This window comes from Pan paniscus, chromosome 9 (genome assembly GCF_029289425.2).
Source record: "Pan paniscus chromosome 9, NHGRI_mPanPan1-v2.0_pri, whole genome shotgun sequence".
In the NCBI taxonomy this organism is placed as follows: domain Eukaryota; kingdom Metazoa; phylum Chordata; class Mammalia; order Primates; family Hominidae; genus Pan; species Pan paniscus.
Genome location: NC_073258.2, coordinates 130,883,836 through 130,904,390, shown reverse-complemented (window position 1 = coordinate 130,904,390; position 20,555 = coordinate 130,883,836). Strand labels below are relative to the sequence as shown.

The 20,555-nt window shown below is 51.4% G+C and overlaps 1 protein-coding gene across 1 annotated transcript in view; it reads right to left on the bottom strand.

The window, feature by feature from the left end:
• Positions 1–16,267: 16,267 nt before the first annotated feature.
• ST14 (ST14 transmembrane serine protease matriptase) overlaps positions 16,268–20,555 on the bottom strand; it is a 50,809-nt gene continuing 46,521 nt past the window's right edge. Inside the window, exons 17-19 of the mRNA XM_055095102.2 lie at positions 17,922–18,196; positions 17,052–17,188; positions 16,268–16,968 (exon numbers count right to left, since the gene is read on the bottom strand). Of these exons, the coding sequence (XP_054951077.1) occupies positions 16,807–16,968; positions 17,052–17,188; positions 17,922–18,196 (574 nt within the window). The 3' untranslated portion in view covers positions 16,268–16,806. The remainder of the gene's footprint in view (positions 16,969–17,051; positions 17,189–17,921; positions 18,197–20,555) is intronic.

Genomic DNA, 20,555 nt, shown 5'->3' with positions numbered 1-20,555 from the left:
CTTCCTGCTGTTGTTATTTATTGTTTGCTGGGCGGCAGTGTTGGCTGAGGTCATGTGAGTGAGAAAAGGCATCAGAGTAATTCATTACTTAAATAATTATCTACTTAGAGCGCACAGAGTAGAGAGGGTTATATTAGACAGCACATGTCAATTTTTGGTGAAGTAGAGCTTAAGTGCAAAGATCTCACCAACACCATACCCCAACTTGGAAGGAGAGTATAAAGGCAGCTAGTTAGAGGACATCATCCAATCCTAGAGCGATTGAATCAGGTTCTTGTGTAAAGCTGGGTACTAATGGGTGGGTTGCATCTTTCAAAGTTGCTCTGATTCTTTATAAAGTCACATTTTATTGACTAGAGACCAACTGGTGCCATTTCAATGATATCTTACAACCAGGGATTAAAAAGTGGGTACCTAGCAGGGGAAAACAGCTCATTACATAGGCATGAATCTATGAGATCCTGAGGAAGGAAAAGTTTTCTAACTTTAGATTCAGTGATGTGGATTTTGACAATACCGGTCTTTAGAATGACAGTAACAGGCAAATAAAATTATTTTATTGACCTCAAGCTACCTGGATCATTTTAGAAGTAAGTTCAGAGAGGAAGAGGGTAAATTTTAAGAGGCACACTCTTTTCATTCCAGTGTGTCGAGCATTTTTAACAATTTACCAAATCATTCAAAGTCAGAAAATGTTGGGTTCTTCAGTAGCCTTGACCACAGATGATGTACATAAGTGCAGAATGAAGAATTCAAAACAGATATATCCTTGCCAGCCATGGTGGCCCACACCTGTAATCCCAGCACTTTGGAAGGCTGAGGGAGGAGGATCACTTGAGCCCAGGAGTTCAAGACCAGCCTGGACAACATAGGGAGACGTCTCTACCCCCCCAAAAAAAAAAGCTGGGCCTGGTGACACGCACCTGTAGTCCCAGCTACTCAAGAGGCTGAGGTGGGAGAATTGCTTGAACCTGGAAGGTCAAGACCTGCAGTGAGCTGAGATTGCACCACCGCACTCCAGCCTGGGTGACAGAGTGAGAACCTGTCAGTTGGCTTTGCATACTTGCATATAAATTACGTACCAGAAAGATTCCTTTCAGAGAATGATACTAAAAGTAATGACCAAAGATGTGTATCTCAACTGATAGAGCAAAAAAAAAGTTTGGGCTTTTTCTCTTTTGAACAGGAATTTTGGTTCTAAGAACTAAACTGAGAAAGTTAAAATCTACAAACATACCAAAGGTTTAAAGGGGCAGAACTTGCATATAACAACATCAAAGCCCCAAATTTAATGTAATTCTTTTTTGGGGAGTTAACTTCTATACAGATAGAAAAACTAACACAGGGCATATTCAGTCTAGAAAGTCAGTCCTCTTGAGCAAATAGATTTATAACTAGGGTTTGAACACCTTTATGGACAAAGGGAAAGCTGTTTTGTTGTTTTCTTAAATTCCAATTCATTTACTTGAATTTTTCTGCAAAATTAAAATTTTTGCACCTATCTGTTTTGTAGATGAGAAAGTGGAGCTGGCTCTAGCATCGTTTTGCGAGGCTTCCTCACTTCATCCCATGCCCTTTCTTCCACACCTGCCTAATTTTTCCCGTGACTAACATTTCTGGCTGCCTTTGGCTGGAAGTCATTTAGTGAGTGTCTCATTTACCAGAGATCCTGAAAGTTAGGCTCAGTACCCCACACACACCCCTAGTAAAGGACCAGCTCAAATGACCTGGCCTTTGATGATTCTTGACATCTAGAGACCCTCTGTTGACAAAGTTGCCTTAGGACATAACAAGAAAATATTACACCAAATAAATGTTCTGTAGCCCGTTTTAAATTGGGGCTCAGACAGAAATGCTGACAGTTCAACAACAGTACATATAGTAGGAACTGTGTACCTAACTCATCCAGGAACAGAATTCTTTGTTGAGTGCAAATGACTTACAAAATTAGTAAACAGTCCTTTTTTGTTCTTTTTTTTTTTGAGATGGAGTCTCACTGTTGCCCAGCCTGGAGTGCCGTGGTGCGATCTCAGCTCACTGCAACCTCCGCCTCCTGGGTTCAAGCGATTCTCCTGCCTCAGCCTCCCGAGTAGCTGGGACTACAGGCGCCCGCCACCACACCCGGCTAATTTTTTGTATTTTTAGTAGAGATGGTGTTTCACTATGTTAGTCAGGAGAGTCTCCATCTCCTGACCTCGTGATCCACCCACCTCGGCCTCCCAAAGTGCTGGGACTACAGGCGTGAGCCACCGTGCCTAGCCTAACAATCCTTTTCATTTTGTTTTACAGTTTATAAACTGCTAGCACTTTTTAGCTATTTGATCTTCAGAAACCCAGTAAGATAAACAGGAAAAGTACTAACAGATGTGTGATCCACGTAAACGGTGCCCTTCCTGCCCATTACAGGGAGAAAGATCCACTGAGAAATCAGGCCGTGAACAGGGCTGGAGTCTCAGAGGTATTGACTTGGTGGAGTCTCTGTGGACTCGGCTCTCTCCCAAACACAGTTCCTGGAAGAACAGGAATTGGGGTTCTTTTGTGCATTGGCACTTTGTGAAACCTTTGAGGGAGGGTAATGCTGGAGGGAAATGTGAATTCTCCAGGTGGCTGTGTCTAAATTACCTTAAAGGAGAGCCATTGTAACTTTTTCTTACGGTGTGAAAGGAAGTGCTCGTGACCATTTTCTAAAGATGTGCACTGGTCGATTTTTTCTCATGTGCTGTCATCTATTTAATACCTCCACAGGGTTATCCTTCGCAGCCCTGTTGATAACATTTTCCATTATTCATCCCTGCTGCTACTAGCTTCATCCGAGCCTGTGTTGTTTCTGGCCTAATAACAGCACCAGCCTCCTTGCTGCCATTCCCTCCCTTCAGCTGGGCTTCCTTCCAGTCCATCCTTGGCATTGCTACTGCAGTCATCTTTCTAATCAGGCCACTGCCCTGCCGAAAGCCTCCCGCCTCCCACTCCCCCAGAACCCGTCCCTCAGCCCTCACACTCCCCTTCTACCTACCTCTGTTTGAGGTTGACTCACTCCTGTAGATTCCCACAGTAGATTTTGTTTGCCTTTACCAAACCACTTCTCAGCCACACAGCCTTGCAAAATCTACCTCAGAGGAGTTGTGAGAATCGAGTGAGTTATATGTAAAATGCTTAGAACCATGCCTCGTATATTGTGACCACTTCAGAAGCCTCATCTGTTGATTAGAAGACTCTGGCATCACGCTCGTGTGTCTCCCTCACCTGACTACATTCTTGAGGTCAGGGAATATGCCTTCTATTTGTGTGTCCTCTGTAGTACCTGGTACAGAGAACTCAAAAACTGTCGAAGGAATGATTAAATGTTGCCAAGAAGTCATAAGCTCCATGTACGACAGTGCTTACAGGTACTTACCTGGGAACTTTAGGACAGAATACCTAGAATTATTTTCATCAGAATGCCTGATGATTAGCTTCAACTCTCACTTCAGCAAATGTCTCAGAGTCTCACTCGTTTTTAAATGAGGGTCTGAAATAGGCTGTAGGAGTTATGAATTAATACTAACTTTAATCCTCAGAACAACTGCTATCAGCCTGGCTAGAATTTCCCCAAACTGTTCTTTAGGACACTGGCATCTGCCGTTTTTCTCCCCTTCACCTGGTTTCCTCATCCATTAAGTATCCCTTGTTAAGGAAGCTCTCCCAGAGCCTTTCCTGCTAGGTTGAGACTTTGTATTATGTTCACATAACATCCTGCGCTTCTATTACTATGGTAACTGACTAAACAGCTGGACTAAACCCCATTACGTTAAGTTCCACTAGGACAGTGACCGTATCTGTTTCTTGTACTAGGGGGTCCCCAGGCCCAAGGTTGTTTGAATGAATGAAGTCTCTGCCCTTAAGGAACTTATGGAAGTAAGCAGAAGTAAAGAAGAATTACAGAAATACAACTGATAAAAATAACTGATTGCCCTGAGAGAAACACCAAAAAGTATACTTTGGAAATTTGAAGAAGCGGGAGACCTGGCTGGAGGGGTGAGGGAAGGTAGCATGGCAGAGGCACCACTTGAGCTGGGTCTTCCTTGGGAAGAGATGTAGGATTTGTACAGACAAGTGACGGAGAAGGAGATGACTCCGGGAAAGCAATACGCAGCCTCAGAGGTTGAGGGAACAGAAGGAGTGTAGCTTGCTGAGCCTTGCAGGATCCCTGAAGGGAAAGAGTGGAAGAAAACCTTATAAACTAGACTAGCACCAGGTCAGAGAAGGCCTGAAGAACTGCAGCTATATTTGGTAGGAAATCGAGAATCGTCTCACATTTTCGAGCACAGAAACATCAGAGCCCTCTCTAGAAATATTAAAAGCAGATTAAAGGGATGCATACGGACTTAACTGAGACCCCTGAGTTACAACAGAACTTCAGGTAAGAACCCAGAAGGGGATGGGAGTGGGGCTGGAGAGGAAGGGGTGTGTGTTCGTGACATTGGGGCTGACGGAGACGCGGTAGGTGGGGAGAGTGGGGAGAGGCGGACCTGATCTTCAGTCCAGGTGTCCTCTGTGCACCGTAGAGAATAGCTGCTGTATTCTAAGCTGTAGCAACACCAAGTGTGTGGCCTTAAACGCTTAGGCAACCTCCCTTTTCTGTTGCTGGTTTCTTTGAGAGGGAACTGTCCGAGAGAAAATGGAGCAAGAATTAGGCCAAGTTCAAGAGTTGGGCTTCAGAATTAGGCTAAAGGAGAGATTCCCCGCGCCGCTAACCCCAGCACTTTGGGAGGCTGAGGTGGGTAGATCACCTGAGGTCGGGAGTTTGAGACCAGCCTGGCCAACGTGGTAAAACCCCAACTTTACTAAAAGTACAAAAAAATAGCCGGGCGTGGTGGCGGGCGCCTGTAATCCCACCTACTGGGGAGGCTGAGGCAGGAGAATCGCATGAACCCAGGAGGCAGAGGTTCCAGTGATCCGAGATTGCGCCACTGCACTCCAGCCTGGGCAACAAGAGCGAAACTCTGGCTCAAAAAAAGATGGCTTTTCCTGGACAAAGTCGAAGCTTGTTTCCCCAACACAAGCCAAGGACCCTGTGGCTGTGAGCTAGAGGCAGGTGCTTGCGGCACTTGTAGATTTTAATTTTTAAAAGAGCTCAGTCTCCATATCCAAATTGTTGGCATCTGTGGGAATTTAAAATGCCATTTAAAAGACCTGTACCTGTCAGATCCTGAAACACGTCTTTCCCACAGAGAGTCTGGCTGACTACACAGCTACTCCTGCGTGTAGGACGCAGAATGCCTATGCGTGCAGATGTGCTTCACGGGCATGTGCCATGTGTTCATTCAGTAGATATGAAATGGCTTTCATAAGAACGTTTAACTGCCCTGGAGAAGGCCTGGGAAGGGGATGAGATTTAAACAGGGGCATTGTGCATTTGCACTGATTCATCCGCTAGTACCCGATATATGCCAGTACGAACCCCGCCCCCGCCACTTGCCTATGAGCATTCCAGTCCCCTACATAGATACAGGCTGTCACACACGGCAGGGATTTCCTTGTGGTCTCAAGAGAAACACTGGCACAGACTAGCTTTGGAGGAAGAGTTAGTTCTAACTTTACGTTGCGCTTTATAAGTACGCCAATACACGCACATGTATCTACACAGACACACAGACGTGTATAACTTATCTCAATGGAGAGTAGGGAAAACTGAAGGAGAGGCCTCCCCAGTTGAGTAAGAGAGAACCTTTGGACCCCTAGTCCTCCCCATGTCATCGGAATGCTCTGTAACCACCAGTCATGCCCACCCACGTGCCTTCTCCCAGACCCTGATGGGATTGGACAGTAGGGCCCTGTGCCTCCACCCGTGGGGCACATGACAACAAGAGCCCTTCCACACACACAAATTGCCGTGCTCCCCGTGGAGCCTGCCGTGGCAGCCAGCCCCTGACTGGCCTCTGTTAACAGGCATCAGGTGTGGAAGGAATTTCCCCAATTTGCTGATTGTCTCTCCACCTGGACCCTTCCAGGCACAGTCATTGGTTTGCCCCACCTCTCGTGTGCATCAGCGCACTTTCCAGTTCCTCTTCCAGAGGAAAGCGTAGGTAGGGAGTGGGGCACAGGGATGAGCAGAGCCAAGAGCAGGGAAACCACCAAGCAGCTCGGCTCTGCCCAGCAGCCCTCAGTCTCCAGGGGAACCAGCTGCCACCCACACAGCATGCAGCGCCCAAGCTCCAGAACCTCGGAGTGTGGGCCTCGTCCCTGGTTCTCCCCACACGGCATCCCAAGAGGCCACCTGTAGGTGCGGGGAGTGAGCAGCTCTGTAACCTGTCCTCAGAGACACTAAGGTTCGGTGCATGCTTCCCAGAAGTTGTCCACGGTGCCGTTCCAAGAATAGCCAGTGTCCAAAACAGAGGAGGCTCACGCATCTTAAGAAGGATGAAAAGCATCTGGGTGGCCATGGCAGGTTCCAGGTCATGTGGATCCAGAGTGACAGGAACGTGTGGTAAGAAACACGCTTACCTTTCCAGAGCCAAAAACTCATCCTTCAGTGGCTGAGTGCTGATGAAATGTTTACAAACCACTCAGCCGTACCCTCTGCCTCTGGAAGGTTCCCTCCTTCCGCCTGTGGTAGACGTGCAGGCAGGAGGGCTCTCGGTGCGTGGGGATGCGAGGCAGGAGCCTGCCATGCGCGTCCCTTCCCCTCCCTGCACCTCGCTGCCCTCCAGGCGTTATTCGGAGGATCCCAGCGGTACTCCTGGTTCCTAGAACAAGGGCCTGGCAAACAGACGCCAGTGAGTACCCTCTAGATGAACACATGGGGAGACAGAAGGGTGAAGCTACTGGCCGGGCGCGGTGGCTCACGCCTGTAATCCCAGCACTTTGGGAGGCCAAGGCAGGCGGATCACGAGGTCAGGAGATCGAGACCATCCTGGCTAACACGGTGAAACCCCGTCTCTACTAAAAATACAAAAAATTAGCCGGGCGTGGTGGCGGGCGCCTGTAGTCCCAGCTACTTGGGAGGCTGAGGCAGGAGAATGGCATGAACCCGGGAGGCGGGGCTTGCAGTGAGCCAAGATCACGCCACTGCACTCCAGCCTGGGCGACAGAGAGAGACTCTGTCTCAAAAAAAAAAAGTGTGAAGCTACTGGAAATGGGTCCACAGGAACGCAAGTCTGGTAATCAGGTTACAGTTAAGCACCCCAAGTACGATATGAGCCTCAATATACTTCCTCCCTCCCTTGGGCATTTTCGGAAATGAAGGAGCGCCAATTATGAACTGTTCACAGAGAAGTCCAGCCCTTCACGGCTCGGGGTGCTCCTTGGTGCCCCCGTACCGAAAGTGGTGCGTGCCAGCTCTGCAGGACTTTAGCAACCCCCACCCCAAGTCTTCATCCACTTCCCTAGGCCTTAATATGAACATAGCTGGTTAGCAGCATTATTTAACCTTGGAGAAAAGCTTTATAGATGTGAAGGCTTCCAGGTACATTAAATAAGAAATCCAAGCTCTGGCAGAGGTGATCTGAGGAGCATCTCTATACCCCTGAGAAGACAGCAAAGAGAGGACTTGGTTCCCCATAGTAGTGACCATGTTCCCAAATTCCCTTGGCCTCCCATAAACCTGCTCCAACCTGGGAATGTGCCAGGGACTCCTGTGTGGCTCCAGCCCTTACCACTCTCCAAGGTCACAGAAGTGAGGCCTGCTCCATGTGTGCAGAGATGGACCGTTTTGGTCAAGTGTTCAGGAAACGCTTGTGGGACTTTAGGTGTCTGCCAGCCTCTCCAAGACACAGTGAGTTCCCCACTGTATGCCAAAACACCCGGGGTGAGGGTCAGGGCACAGGAAGGTAGCCCGGCCAGCCCCTGGAACGCCACCTTCACAGCGGTGTCCAAATCTGAGGCCTCCAGGCCTGATGTTTCTACTCATGGAAACACAGGTGTTCGACGTCTATGCTTCACCAAGATGCACCATAAACCGTGTGGGCAGGGGCTTGTGGAGAGAGGTGGGCTGCCCAAAGCTGCCTTCTGAACCACACATCCATCCTGCCCTGCTGCCCAGCTGGCCCCGCTGAAACACACTGTGCGTTCCCTGCTGCCCTCACTGCAGTGAGTCCCAGGGCAGACACTGAACCAGGCCCAAATCATCTTTACTGAACCCAAACTTACAAAACATTATTTTAAAAACTAAACCAGGCTGGGCGTGGTGGCTCACGCCTGTAATCTCAGCACTTTGGGAAGCCAAGGCGGGTGGATCACTTGAGGTCAGGAGTTTGAGACCAGCCTGGCCAACATGGCGAAACCCTATCTCTAATAAAAATACAAAAATTAGCCAGGCATGGTAGCAGGCACCTGTGATCCCAGCTACTCGAGAGGCTGAGGTGAGAGAATCACTTGAACTGGGGAGGCAGAGGTTGCAATGAGTCAAGATCACGCCATTGCACTCCAGCCTGGGCAACAGAGCAAGACTCCATCTCAGAAAAGAAAAAGAAAAAAATTAAATGTCTTTTGTTTAAAATAAATACCCAACAAAATAGTTCAAGCTGTGAACCACTCATTCGTTTTTCAGAAGCCTTTGAATTAGAACAAAATGGAATTATATTTTCAGCTTGGGTCTTGCTACATGTCCCCAGGTCCCAGTGAAAATCCTTGTTACTGATGATGCAGGAATATTTCTGTGCCCCCCCCACAGGTCCAGTTTGTGGGTCTTCTTTGGGACCGGAAAATCTGGGCACAGGGGCCGGCCCTGCATAATCTCTCTCCAGCCCTTCCCCTCGAGGCTCCAGTCCGAGGCCCGCCCCATCACCCCTGGCCTCTGTTCCCTTTGCTTAAGCTTCCCGCAAGGCCAAGCAGCCTTCAGCAGAACTGAACTGCTCAGGGAGGGAGACGAGGGTCACAGGCTGATCCTCCTGAATCAGAGGAAAGAACATGTCGTTCTAGTACCCACGGCCAAGACCTCAAGGAAACATATTCTCCCTCCAGTCCACACTGCCCCAGGCAGAGGAGTAAGACGAAGCAGATGGTTTGGCCGCTTAGAGAGGGAAATGCCCAGGGGCTGCTGGGGGTGGCCAAGGAAAGGACGTGGGGAAGATTTTGAAATGCTGATGGAGCCGGGTTGGAGTCCTGCCAGCGAAAGTCTGTTTTGGCCTTTTCCACGTGTGCCTAAGCCAGTGAGTTTATGACCTGGCGAGAGAGGTCCTGGCTCCAGCACCTAAAGCCCCAGGTGGAGCATGCATTGGCTGCAGGAGGCTGTGCGGGTGGACCCAGCGGCCCAGGTGCACCCTTCTCTTCCCCTACTGAGGAACCGTGAGCAGCAGGCTCTCCATCCGCATGGCCACAGCGTCCTCTCCTATAACTGGGAATGACAGAACCCACTCCCAAGGACTGTGATGACGCTGAAGTGAGAGGTGAAGTGAGAGGATGCATCCACGCCGCCGGAGTCCCTGACACTTCTTTGACATACAGACTGGAGCAGTCACTCTTCCAGGGCCTCTCCAGCTCTCACATCCAGCGCAGGGGACAGGAAGAGGCCGCTTGGCATCCCACTTGGCAAGGTCAGGGGCACAAAGACGGGGTGGAGGCACAGTGGGGTCCCAGGCTGGACGGGCCTGTCCGTGCTCCCACATTAGGACGGATTAAAATGCCTCGTGGGCATCTGGCGTAGGTCACCTTGAATTTCAGGTTCTTTCCAACCGTGAGGTTCCAGTTCTGAAAGGATGTCCCTCAGGCAGCTGCTTTCCTGGGAAACAGGAACTCCACTGAGCCTTGGAGGATCATAAAGGTTCCCGCACACACCCCAGAAGGCCCCAGAGAGGCACCTTTCCTGTGCTCAGCTCAGGCTGGTCGGCCAGACCCCGTGACCTGACCCTGCCAGGAATGTGACCTGTCTGCCCGCCCGGACGTGCCCAGGACCTTGTTTCCCAAGTGTCTGCCTCATCTGGGGGCCCGATGCCCCCAGCCTACACCGGGTGCCCTTTCCGCAGTCACAGATGCCTGATTTGTTGAATTAATGAGCGGCTGCTTCTCTCATCCTTTCCCTTGGCTCATTCAAGTAAGCTTGTTACCCATTCTTTTGCAACAGAGTCACATGTGTCAAACAGATTTCATTTTTTTCCTAGTTTATGCCTATACATTTCTTCTGTCCTATTTGTCTTCATTGGGATTTGGATGGGAATTGGATTATGAGCTGCAAAGAGGTGTCAGATACCCAGTGTATTCTGGGAGCTGTTCTCCGAATGTCCTTCTGCATGAAGACTGAGATCTTCTCCACCCTTCCTGGGTGGGCCTGGTCCCTCGACCCCCTCCCTCACACTGCGACCTCAGAGCTCTGTGGAAAAAGCACACAGGCTGAGGGTGGTAGAATTTCCCTGTTGAGCTCTTTCCCTATTGAGTTAAACGAGACCATATGAAGTTCCAGAGGGTCTGGCGCAGAGGCTGGGTTATTCTTGATCCAGGGGTGTGGGCAGGGGAAACAGTGATAACCTCCAAGGTGAAAGCAGCGCGTGGGGGAGGGAGCCTGCAGCCAAGCCAAGGGCAAGGGAGAGCTAAGTTCCCATCCTAGGAAAACACACACATCCCTCCCGCTGGAAGGTGCTGAGACTATGGAATAAACAGACAATGGAGCTGAGTCCCACCCATACCCGCAACCAGCTCTGGACAGTGGCTTTTTAGGAAACGATGGGAGTGAGTGGAAAGGGTAGAATGAACACATGGTCTCCGAGTTGCAGGCACAGGACAGTGGAACTTGGGAGGAGACATTCCTCTGGAGGAGAAAAGGAGAGAAATAGGAAAAGGATAGTCAAGCCCGCTGAAATCCTAAGAGGATCTCTTTATCAAAATATAGTGTCCTCGCTGTAGGCATATCAGGTCACAGAAGCAATTCGTGTCATATACACATCAGCTTGCAGGGCAGGGAACAGCCTGCATGGGAAGGTGTCTATACACAGGCTTCTCCTTGGTGGCCAGCCAAGCCCTGGCGTAGAGCCAGGCTAGCCCCTCTGCAGGCACCTCCTGGCTGTGGGTTGCACCTGTGCCCCCTACACCCCTAAGGGATGCCCACCCTGATGTCTTCCCCCATTGTCAACGCTGTGCTGGTCATCTCATGGGACAGCAGCTTGAACCATCTTCTAGGCAGTCCCAAGATATGAAACCAGGGGAGAAATACTCCCATTCCTTCTTTGGGGTTTGGTCTCATCACTCTTAGTGGTGTTTGGGGCCTTTCCAAGTTCCGTTCCTGATTGTCACCCTGAGGAATGGCCCGGTGGCCTGGCCTGAGATAGCTGTTGTCCTCACCTCCTTCAACCAACACTCTACTCCCTTCCCTGTCCCCATCAACCATCTTCACTGAGCAAATTGAGGTGGCATCGTGGCTAATGAAAATCACCTTCCGTCTGGCTGAGTGGACTCCAGGAACCCAAGAAGCAATGCCATGGAGGGTGGCAATGCAGATGGAAGACAAGTGCATGACCAGCCTAGAGCAAACCCCTAGCCTGGAAAATGGGTCTTCTGGCAGGAACATCTCACAACCTGAAGGTCTCTGGAAGGTTTGTCAGGATTCCCAAAAGAAAGAGGACTCATTGGAGGACAATTCCCAAATGCTGATCCACACATATTTGCTGCTGAGACAGTTTCAAGTGTTTGCACAAAAATTAAAGCATTTAAAATACTTTTTTTTCCTTTTTTGAGACAGGGTCTCACTGTTTGCCCAGGCTGGAGTGCAGGAGTGGCGCAATCTCAGCTCCCTGCAGCCTCAACCTCCTGGGTTCAGGTGATTCTCCCACCTCAGTCTCCCAAGTGGCTGGGATTACAGGAGCCCGCCACCATGCCTGGCTAATTTTTTGCATTTTTACCAGACAGGTAAAAATGTCTATGTTGCCCAGGTCTGGTCTTGAACTTCTAGACTCAAACAATCCACCTGCCTCGGCCTCGCAGAGTGCTGGTATTACAGGCATGAGCCACCGCGCCTGGCAATACAAGACTGTCTTTTATACCAACAGTATGACCTACCTGCAGTTAGCATGTTAAAATCTCCTTTCTTTATGAAATGCTGGTGGCAGTATGTTACTGATATATAGTACACGGTGTGGATGTGTATGATAGAGCACAGTGCTGATATGTATATGATAGATAGACGTATATATGCGTGATATAGATGGATATGATAGAGCACAGTGCTGGCTCTGCAGCCAAATCACTGACATTCAATACCATATTTCCTGAGTGTGGGGCCTTTGGGCAGGTTATTCAGATTTTTGGTGCCTTGGTGTTCTATCTATAAAGTGGGAAAGACCATGGGGCTGTGTGAGGTTGAAATGAAATACGACTCAGAAAGCCCTTAGAGCACTCAGGAGGCGATCTTCATAAGCGCTGGATGTGCTGGACCGTGTTTCTCCTTTCAGCTCACTGCTCCAAGAAATTCAAGTATCTGAGAATCACTGGCTGAAGATCCAATTTTCCTCACCTGTGATTGCAGGTGAGCAACACACACAAATACACACATGCACGCACACACACACCACACACACGCGCATACACTATGCACACACACACCCCTAACGTGCAGTTGCAGGTGGGCAACACATGCACGCATGCGCACACACACACCACACATACACACATGCACGCACATACATGCATGCACGCACACATGCACACACGCGCCCACACCCATACACACATACATGCACACACATACACACATACATGCACACATATACACACACACGCCTCAAACCTGCAAAACTGATGAAAAGTGAAAAGCAATGTTTGGTCACAGGCACCTAACTTTGGGTCTGTAGGCCCCTCAGGTGCTCCTGGGGAGGGAGAGGGCGTCTGGTGTAGCAGCCAGGTCATGTTCTTGTGGCACATTCTAATCCGTCTATTCCAGGACTGCACAATCCCCAACACACACACGCACGCACATACACGCAAGCACACGCACGCACATACACACCCCTCTGCCCCCAGAATACCTGTGTACATGTGTATGGACAGACATGCCCACGTGTGGTAAATGGCCCTGCACAGTTGTCTCTGGGGCCGGTTGTGTCTCATGGGATAAAGTTCCACTTAGAGATGGCACCACCTTGGTGGCCATCCACAGGTCACCACTCTGTCCTCAATCTCAAAAGCCATCTTTAGAGCCTGCCCTGAGAATGTGTCCTCCAGGCCCCAATGCCAGAGAGCCAGCAGGTCCTGGCTACAGACTGGAGGTGGGGGCACTAAAGGGGCTGAAGGGCTGGCCAGGAAAGGCTTCAGGCTGGGGGCCTCTTCCATGCTCACCCTGAGCCAGGCACCGATTTCACTACCTGAAAGGTGACTGGGAAGCAGCAGAAGGCAGCCGCCAACAACAGACGGCCCCGGCCACCCCGCCCCACCCGTGAGCGCCCACGCCCTGGAACGGCGCAACATCGCCACCGTGTGGCCGTCGACCTGAACAACAGCTTCTCAGCCCCTGGGGTCCGTAGCTCTAGGTCTCTGGAGACCTCCAAACTGGGCCCAGGATTTTAAACATTTCCTTTTGCATAAAGTCCTTCCTAATCCAAATTTCACTGTGATTCCTGCAGACTCTAGGTCTGAGTAGGACTCGCCATGGCTGCAATAAGCAGGAGTCGGGTTAAATTTTCATTAAATTTACATGGTTATGATTCCTAGCTAAAACAATGGCGATACAAGGTAGTTTAGGGGGATCAGAGAGTTGGATCATCTTGAGATCTCAGCAACAAAAGCAGCTAGTCAGTAGGGGAAAGCCTCTGCGGGGCTGCACTGAGCTTGTGGGAGCGCAGCAGCAGCCCTGCACTCTTCCCCTGTGAGGCCAGCCTGCTGTGCAGGGGACCTGTGCACGTGGGGCCCTCAGCCTGGCCCTGCCACCTCCTCCTCTAACCCTTCAGACCTCTGCTGTGGCCTTCACCTGGGTGAAGGAAAGGCTGGTCAGCACAGACCTACGCAGGCCTCTGGCCTCTCCCAGCTGCTGCAGGTCTGGACTGCCATCCTCAGCAAGGAGGAATGGCTCTAGCCTGCTGGTATTCCCACCCTGTCAGCTCAGGCTCTTGGACCAGAGACTTCTGCCTTCGTGAGAGCTATCAGCGCGGGGCCTGCGTGATGTGTCTGGCCTCTGGCGAGTTAGGGAGTCTCAGCCTGATCTTCTGATCTCCAGCCAGAAGTAACACAGGATTTGGCCCCATAATCTTTTTAAAGGCACTGACACATGATTGATTTTCCAGGGCTCAAATGCTTCTCGACATTCAGGCAGGCTTCCAGGATCCCCCAAGGACCAAGGATGTCCTGCAAACTGCGGCTCTGGGCATCTGATGGAGCACCTGGTGATGCTGCTGCTCCGTGGCACTTGGAATGGCATGACCCACTGCTAAAACGGTGCTCTCCAACCTCACGGGAACGCTTCTTAGAGCACAGGCCACTGGCCCCACCCAGCGGGCCCCCCAGTTTCTGTTCAGGAGGTCTGGATGAAGCATGAGACTCTGCACCTATGAGTCCCAGGAGATCTCAATATTCCTGCCCAGGGACCTCCCGAGAGAAACACTGCCACAGACGACACGCCTTGTCCCACTCAGACCTCCCACAGAGAGTCCCGGAAAGGGTGGGATGACCCTGAAGGCTAGCCATCTGTGTTCTCACCTGCTCCCCAGGTGGGAATCTGACCGGGGGGAGTGAGCAGTCCAGAACACTGTCAAGCCACAACAGAGCTGAGGGTGGTGCAGTGGCACGGGCTGGGCTGGCCTCCCTGAATCCCACTGCATGGATGACCATGTCTACACCCCGGCCAAGCCCCGGCTGCCAGGCTCACGCACACTTAGGAACCAGACCACACACAGGCCTCGTGAAACCTCTCCATTTAATGTAGACCATTCCCTCAGCGCCTGCACTGGGCACTTCTGTCCGATGCGATCAGGTGGGAATGACCATGTCAGGGCAGAAAAGGAATGACATTTACAACACGCACAGGAGTCCTTCAGCATCATCCTCATTCTACTTCCCACGCCTTGGTAAGAACAGATGTTCTTTCCCTCCCCAGGGAGGAAAATGCGACAGATTCTCACACAGGTTCCAGGCAACACTCCCTCCCTCAAAAAGGTAAAACACTCAGGCTAAAATGAAAGAGGCTCTGCAAACCCCACCTCCCCCGAGAAGCCTTGCAGTGTTGCTCCAATCAGACTATATTTCCTCCTTTTTGTTTCCATAACTCACGGCAGGCAAAAAACCATTCATTGAACAAACACATATCAGCATGTTCTAGGACAAGCCTGAGCTGGGGACATAGCGGTGAGCCAAGGCTACCTTCTGCCCTCCTGACACTGGCCATGTCATTTCTCTCCCCAGGTCCTCTTCCCTGCCCCAAGCCCATGTGGCGCATCAGCATACAAGAAGCCCTCAAATGTTCCCCCAAAAGCTCCCTAACCCTTCCCCAGATTGTTGACATTGTCCCTTCAGGCCACCAAGCAAGAAGAGAGGGAATATTTTAAATTAATAAGTAAAAATCTAGGGAGGCTGGGGGTGGTGGCTCAGCACGAGCCCAACACGGGAAGATGACTTGAGCCCAGGAGTTCGAGACCAGCCTGGGAAACATAGTGAGACCCTGTCTGTACAAAAAAAAAAAAAAACCAACAACTTAGCCAGGTGTGGTGGTGGGCACCTCTAGTCCCAGCTGCTCAGGAGGCTGAGGCAGGAGGATAGCTTGAGCCCAGGAGACTGAGGCTGCAATGAACTGTGATCATGTCACTGCATTCCAGCCTGGGTGACAGAGCAAGACCCTGACTCAAAAAAAAAAAAAAGAAAAAAGAAAAAATCAAGGGGGATGGCACGGGAGGTGTGGGTGCCCTTCAGCCAGGCAGCACCCCTCCTCCAAGGCCTTGGGACCCATCTGTCAGCCTTCACTAGACAGACAGCCAGGTCTTCATGCCCAGACTCACATCTGTCCCTGTGAGTGTCTGCGCTCACATGACCACCTCCCCACCAAACACGAAGCCACGCTTCCGCCCATCTTCCTCTGACAAAGCTCCTCCCTCTCCTAGGTTGGACCCTGGCCTGGGCACCAGCGCACCCCCCCACATTCGTCTCCCCACCTTGCCAACCCGCATTTCCCTCCTACCAGGGCACCAGGCCCCTGGTCTTGGAAGCTACAGGTCAGAGCAAAACCAGCCCCTTGCTGGCCTAGAGAAAGCAACGGCACTGTGGGCCCCACCCAGCCTGACTCCAGGGTCTGTGCTGAGGGGAATGTACATCCAATTTCTTGCAAATCGAGTAGGAAAAAGGAGGAAGGAGGGCGCAACTCCAGTAGGAAAAGAAACTTACCTAAAAAGAAATAAAATGTTTTACTCATTTACACAAATACACACACTGAAGTCCACCCTGGGAGCTGGTAAAACAATTTCAGTCTCAGACCCGTCTGTTTTCCAGGGTCCTCTGAGCCTGGGCTTCCTGAAGAGCGTGGCCCAAGGGCCCCACAGCCCAGATCCGGCAGCCCCACCACCTTCACTGAGGAGGCCCCGAAGCTCCGTTCCCGCTGCTCCTTAGAGACAGGGGAGGCAGATACGCACAAACGGGCCTCGGCCCAGCTTGGGGCTGGCGGGGGAGGCTGTGTCTTCAAACCTTTGCCCCCAGTTGGGTCAGTAGAACCACCAGTGTCCTCCCCTTCTACCTCCCAGCTCCACTTTGGAGGCTGAGGAAGCGAGAGGTTTTCTAGGCACATTTGGAGCCCTGGAGATTGAGTTCACAGTGTATGTTCTGGGGGCGCTGGTGCAGTCAGCGGTCCAGTCTCCAGTCTGCAGGCGTGCACACTGGGGTGGACGATGGGTGGCCCCGCAGGTGTACACATTTGGGTGGCCCCGGCCCCTATACCCCAGTGTTCTCTTTGATCCAGTCCCGAAACAGAGGGAGCCTTGTGTACACGCCTGGCTTGTTCCTCTGAGCGCAGCCGTCTCCCCAGCTCACCACACCGGCCTGGAAGATCCGCCCATCCGCCTCCACGCTGGACAGGGGTCCCCCGGAATCACCCTGGGCGGAGACAAGCCCTGCCGTGAGTCCCCAGTCCCGCCTCTCCCGGGGCCCACCTGCCGCCCTCCTGCCCCGGGGGGCACCTGGCAGGAGTCCACGCCGCCGCTGAGGAAGCCCACGCACATCATGCGCGGCGTGATCTGCTGCGGCAGGAGGTTCTCGCAGGTGGTCTGGTTGATGACGCGGATCTCACCCTTTTGCAGGATCAGCGCGCCAGTGCCTGGGGAGAGGGCAGGACGGGGCTGGGAGCCGGGCTGCTTCGAGGGCAGCGTCATTCGAGACGCTCCCCACGGGTCATTGGACTAGAAAACTCTGGAACAGCCCAGATGCCCGGGGCTGACAAACGGGTAATCCGCGTCTACTCAGTGGGCTCTGGCAATAGCAGCCACCTAGAGGAAGCAGGGGCATGCTGAGATCTGCCAGGCGAGTTGAGAGGGAACAGACGCCGTGGCAAGCAGGGGTGAGGGAACGAGAAGCAGAGAGGCGGAGGGAAGGCGCCGCAAATGCCCGCGGGGTTCTGTGAGGGCATTGGAGCTGTAAGTCCTGTTCGTTTTCTTTCCTCTCCAAAGACGACAAATGTTCAGCATATGCTGTACAGTGGATTTTTTCAATCTAGCATTTGCCAGCTAACGGCCTGCTTCCCTTCATACCCACCCCCTCACGTGCCTTAAGCACCACTGGGCTTAAGGTGTTGCTATCTTCATTACGCGCATGCACAAACAGGATCAGAGTTTAAGCAACTCGCTCAAGGTCACTCAGCTAGTTCGGGGCAAAGCCAACCTTCAATCCTGAGCCCAGGCTGCAAATCCCATGCCCCTTTTACTAAAGGCCTCCATTCCGCCCTGGACAGCCTCATTCTGCCAGGCAGAGGGAGACTGGACACGCAGAGGAAACACGGCCTTGGAGAAAGGCCCCAGGCCCTCTGCGGAGCCCTAGGTCAGCCCGAAGCTTACCTCCATACTGGGTGTGTCCCCAGCCCGTGACCCAGATGGCCTTGCCGGCAGGGAAGACATGGGAGGCGTCCGGCAGGCAGATGGGCCGCACCATGGAGCTGTACTCTGCCGGTTTCTCCAGCTCCAGCAGCGCGATGTCATAGTCGAAGGTGAAGTCATTGAAGAAGGGGTGGGAGATGATGCGCTTGAGCCTGCGCTCCTGCACCCCAGGGGCGCTGCGCTGGCTCTGGTCGTGCAAGCCCAGGAAGGCCGTCCACTGCGTGGGGTCTGAGTACCTGGTAGGGAGAGCCGCTATGAGACTGCGCGGTCACTCGGGTCTGTGCACACGGCCCCGCAGCCCCGCGCGTTCCCAGAAGTTGCCGCATGGAGGAGGCACAGCTGCTGCTAAGAGAAGACGATGGGGCCGGCTCTTACTTGGTCTTGACCCTAAGCTAGAAACGACTAAGTGCCTCCAGCTGCAGTATGAAATCCCTCTTGAACTCTTTACCCCCGCTTCCTTGAATACATTTTTAATCTGATGACCAAAAATTAGTTATCTTATGAACCTGATCTTTCACAGGAGGAATAACAGATCAATCCAAATAATTTATTTTATTTATTTATTTATTTATTGAGACTGAGTCTCGCTCTGTCACCCAGACTGGAGTGCGGTGGTGGCATGATCTCGGCTCACTGCAATCTCCACCTCCCGAGTTCAAGCGATTATCCTGCCTCAGCCTCTTGAGTAGCTGGGATTACAAGTGCACACCACCACACCCAGCTAATTTTTGTATTTTTAATAGAGACGGGATTTCATCATGGTGGTCAGGCTGGTCTCGAACTCCTGACCTCGTGATCCGCCCGCCTCGGCCTCCCAAAGCGCTGGGATTACAGGCGTGAGCCACCACGCCCAGCCCAAATAAATTTTTAATGTAGTGCTATATAACCTAAGACCAAAATGAATTGAAAAATATGTTGTGTTGTATCTGAGTTTGTTGCTGGCTATGGAATAGGTTTAGCAATTCAGAAGCTTTTCCACGTGCACTGCAGAGCCGGAGCCCACCCCACTGGGGGGAAACGGAGGCACAGATGTGGAATGAGATCAGAGATATCAGGAAAGGCTCATGGTTTTTATTTTATTTTACTATTATTTTTTGAGACGAAGTCTCACTCTGTCACCCAGGCTGGAGTACAGAGGTGTGATCTCAGTTCACTGTAACCTGCACCTACCAGGTTCAAGCAATTCTCCTGCCTCAGCCTCCCGAGTAGCTGGGACTACAGGCATGTGCAGCCACGCCTGGCTAATTTTTGTATTTTTAGTGGAAATGGGGTTTCGCCATGTTAGCCAAGCTGGTCTCAAACTCCTGACCTCAAACGACCAGCCCACCTTGGCCTCCCAAAGTGCTGGAATTACAGGCATAAGCCACCGTGCCCGCCGGCTCACAATTCTTAAAAACTGGCCTAAAACCAATACTGTCTCCAGCAGCACCCAGAACTTAGTGTCTAAATATCCTTCTCTATTGAAAGGAACCAGGGCTCCTTGGAAAAACGGCTGATTTCAGATCTGGGGCTTGATGGAAAGCATAAAGCAACCTGGAACATTTTGTTTCTGCAGGAAGCAATCGAGCACTCAAACAGCAATGCAGCCTCACAAAGCTGGCTAAAGTTAGGACAATAAGAACCCCAAAATAAGTGGTGACAGGGTGACACTACTATACAGGCGGAATAATAAAAAAGGGTGGGGTAATCCATCAGTCCACCCTGAGTCTAAAAAGTAATTTCAAAAGAATTTATAAAGGGAAAAGGAAAGCTATTCTTTACAGAGAAAAAGCAGCCCCTGGCCGGGCATGGTGGCTCACTCCTGTAATCAAAGCACTTTGGGAGGCCGAGGTGGGTGGATCGCCTGAGGTTAGGAGTTCAAGACCAGCCTGGCCAGCATGGTGAAACCCCGCCTCTACCAAAAACACAAAAATTAGCCAGGTGTGGTGGCCGGTGCCTGTAATCCCAGCTACTCAGGAGGCTGAGGCAGGAGAATTGCTTGAACCCAGGAGGCAGAGGTTGCAGTGAGCCAAGATCGCACCACTGAACTCCAGCCTGGGCAACACAGTGAGACCCCACCTCAAAAAAGAAAAAAAAAAAAGAAAAGAAAAGAGAAAGAGAAAGAAAGAAAGAGTGAGCAGCCCCTAAATGCTGAAGAAACGGTACAATAAGGAACCACATTCGCGCCTGCCACAATAATAATCAACACATGTGAGAATCACCAACAGACGCTGAGACGCCGGGTAAAATACGACTGGAGAACGAGACACTCACGCTGATTCAAAGAATCACCTGCGGTGTATTCACGACCAAGGGGGAAGCCCCTTTATGATGGCGAAACCTGTTGGGCGTCCCGAGCCAGGTGCTCAGCTTCCTCTCCCGACCAGCCCCCTTCACGGGGGATCCTGCTCTCCCCGAGTAGGGTACAGCACCGCCCGCGCACTGCTTCCTAACTCAGCCATGAAAACACAGTCGGGAAAACCCAAATTGAGAGGCATCCTGTAAGATAACTGGCCCAAACTTTTCAAAAATGTCAATGCCATAAAAAACCAAAAAATAAAAGGCGTGGAGAAACTGTTCTTGATTAAAATGAGGTTAAAGAGACCTAATGACTAA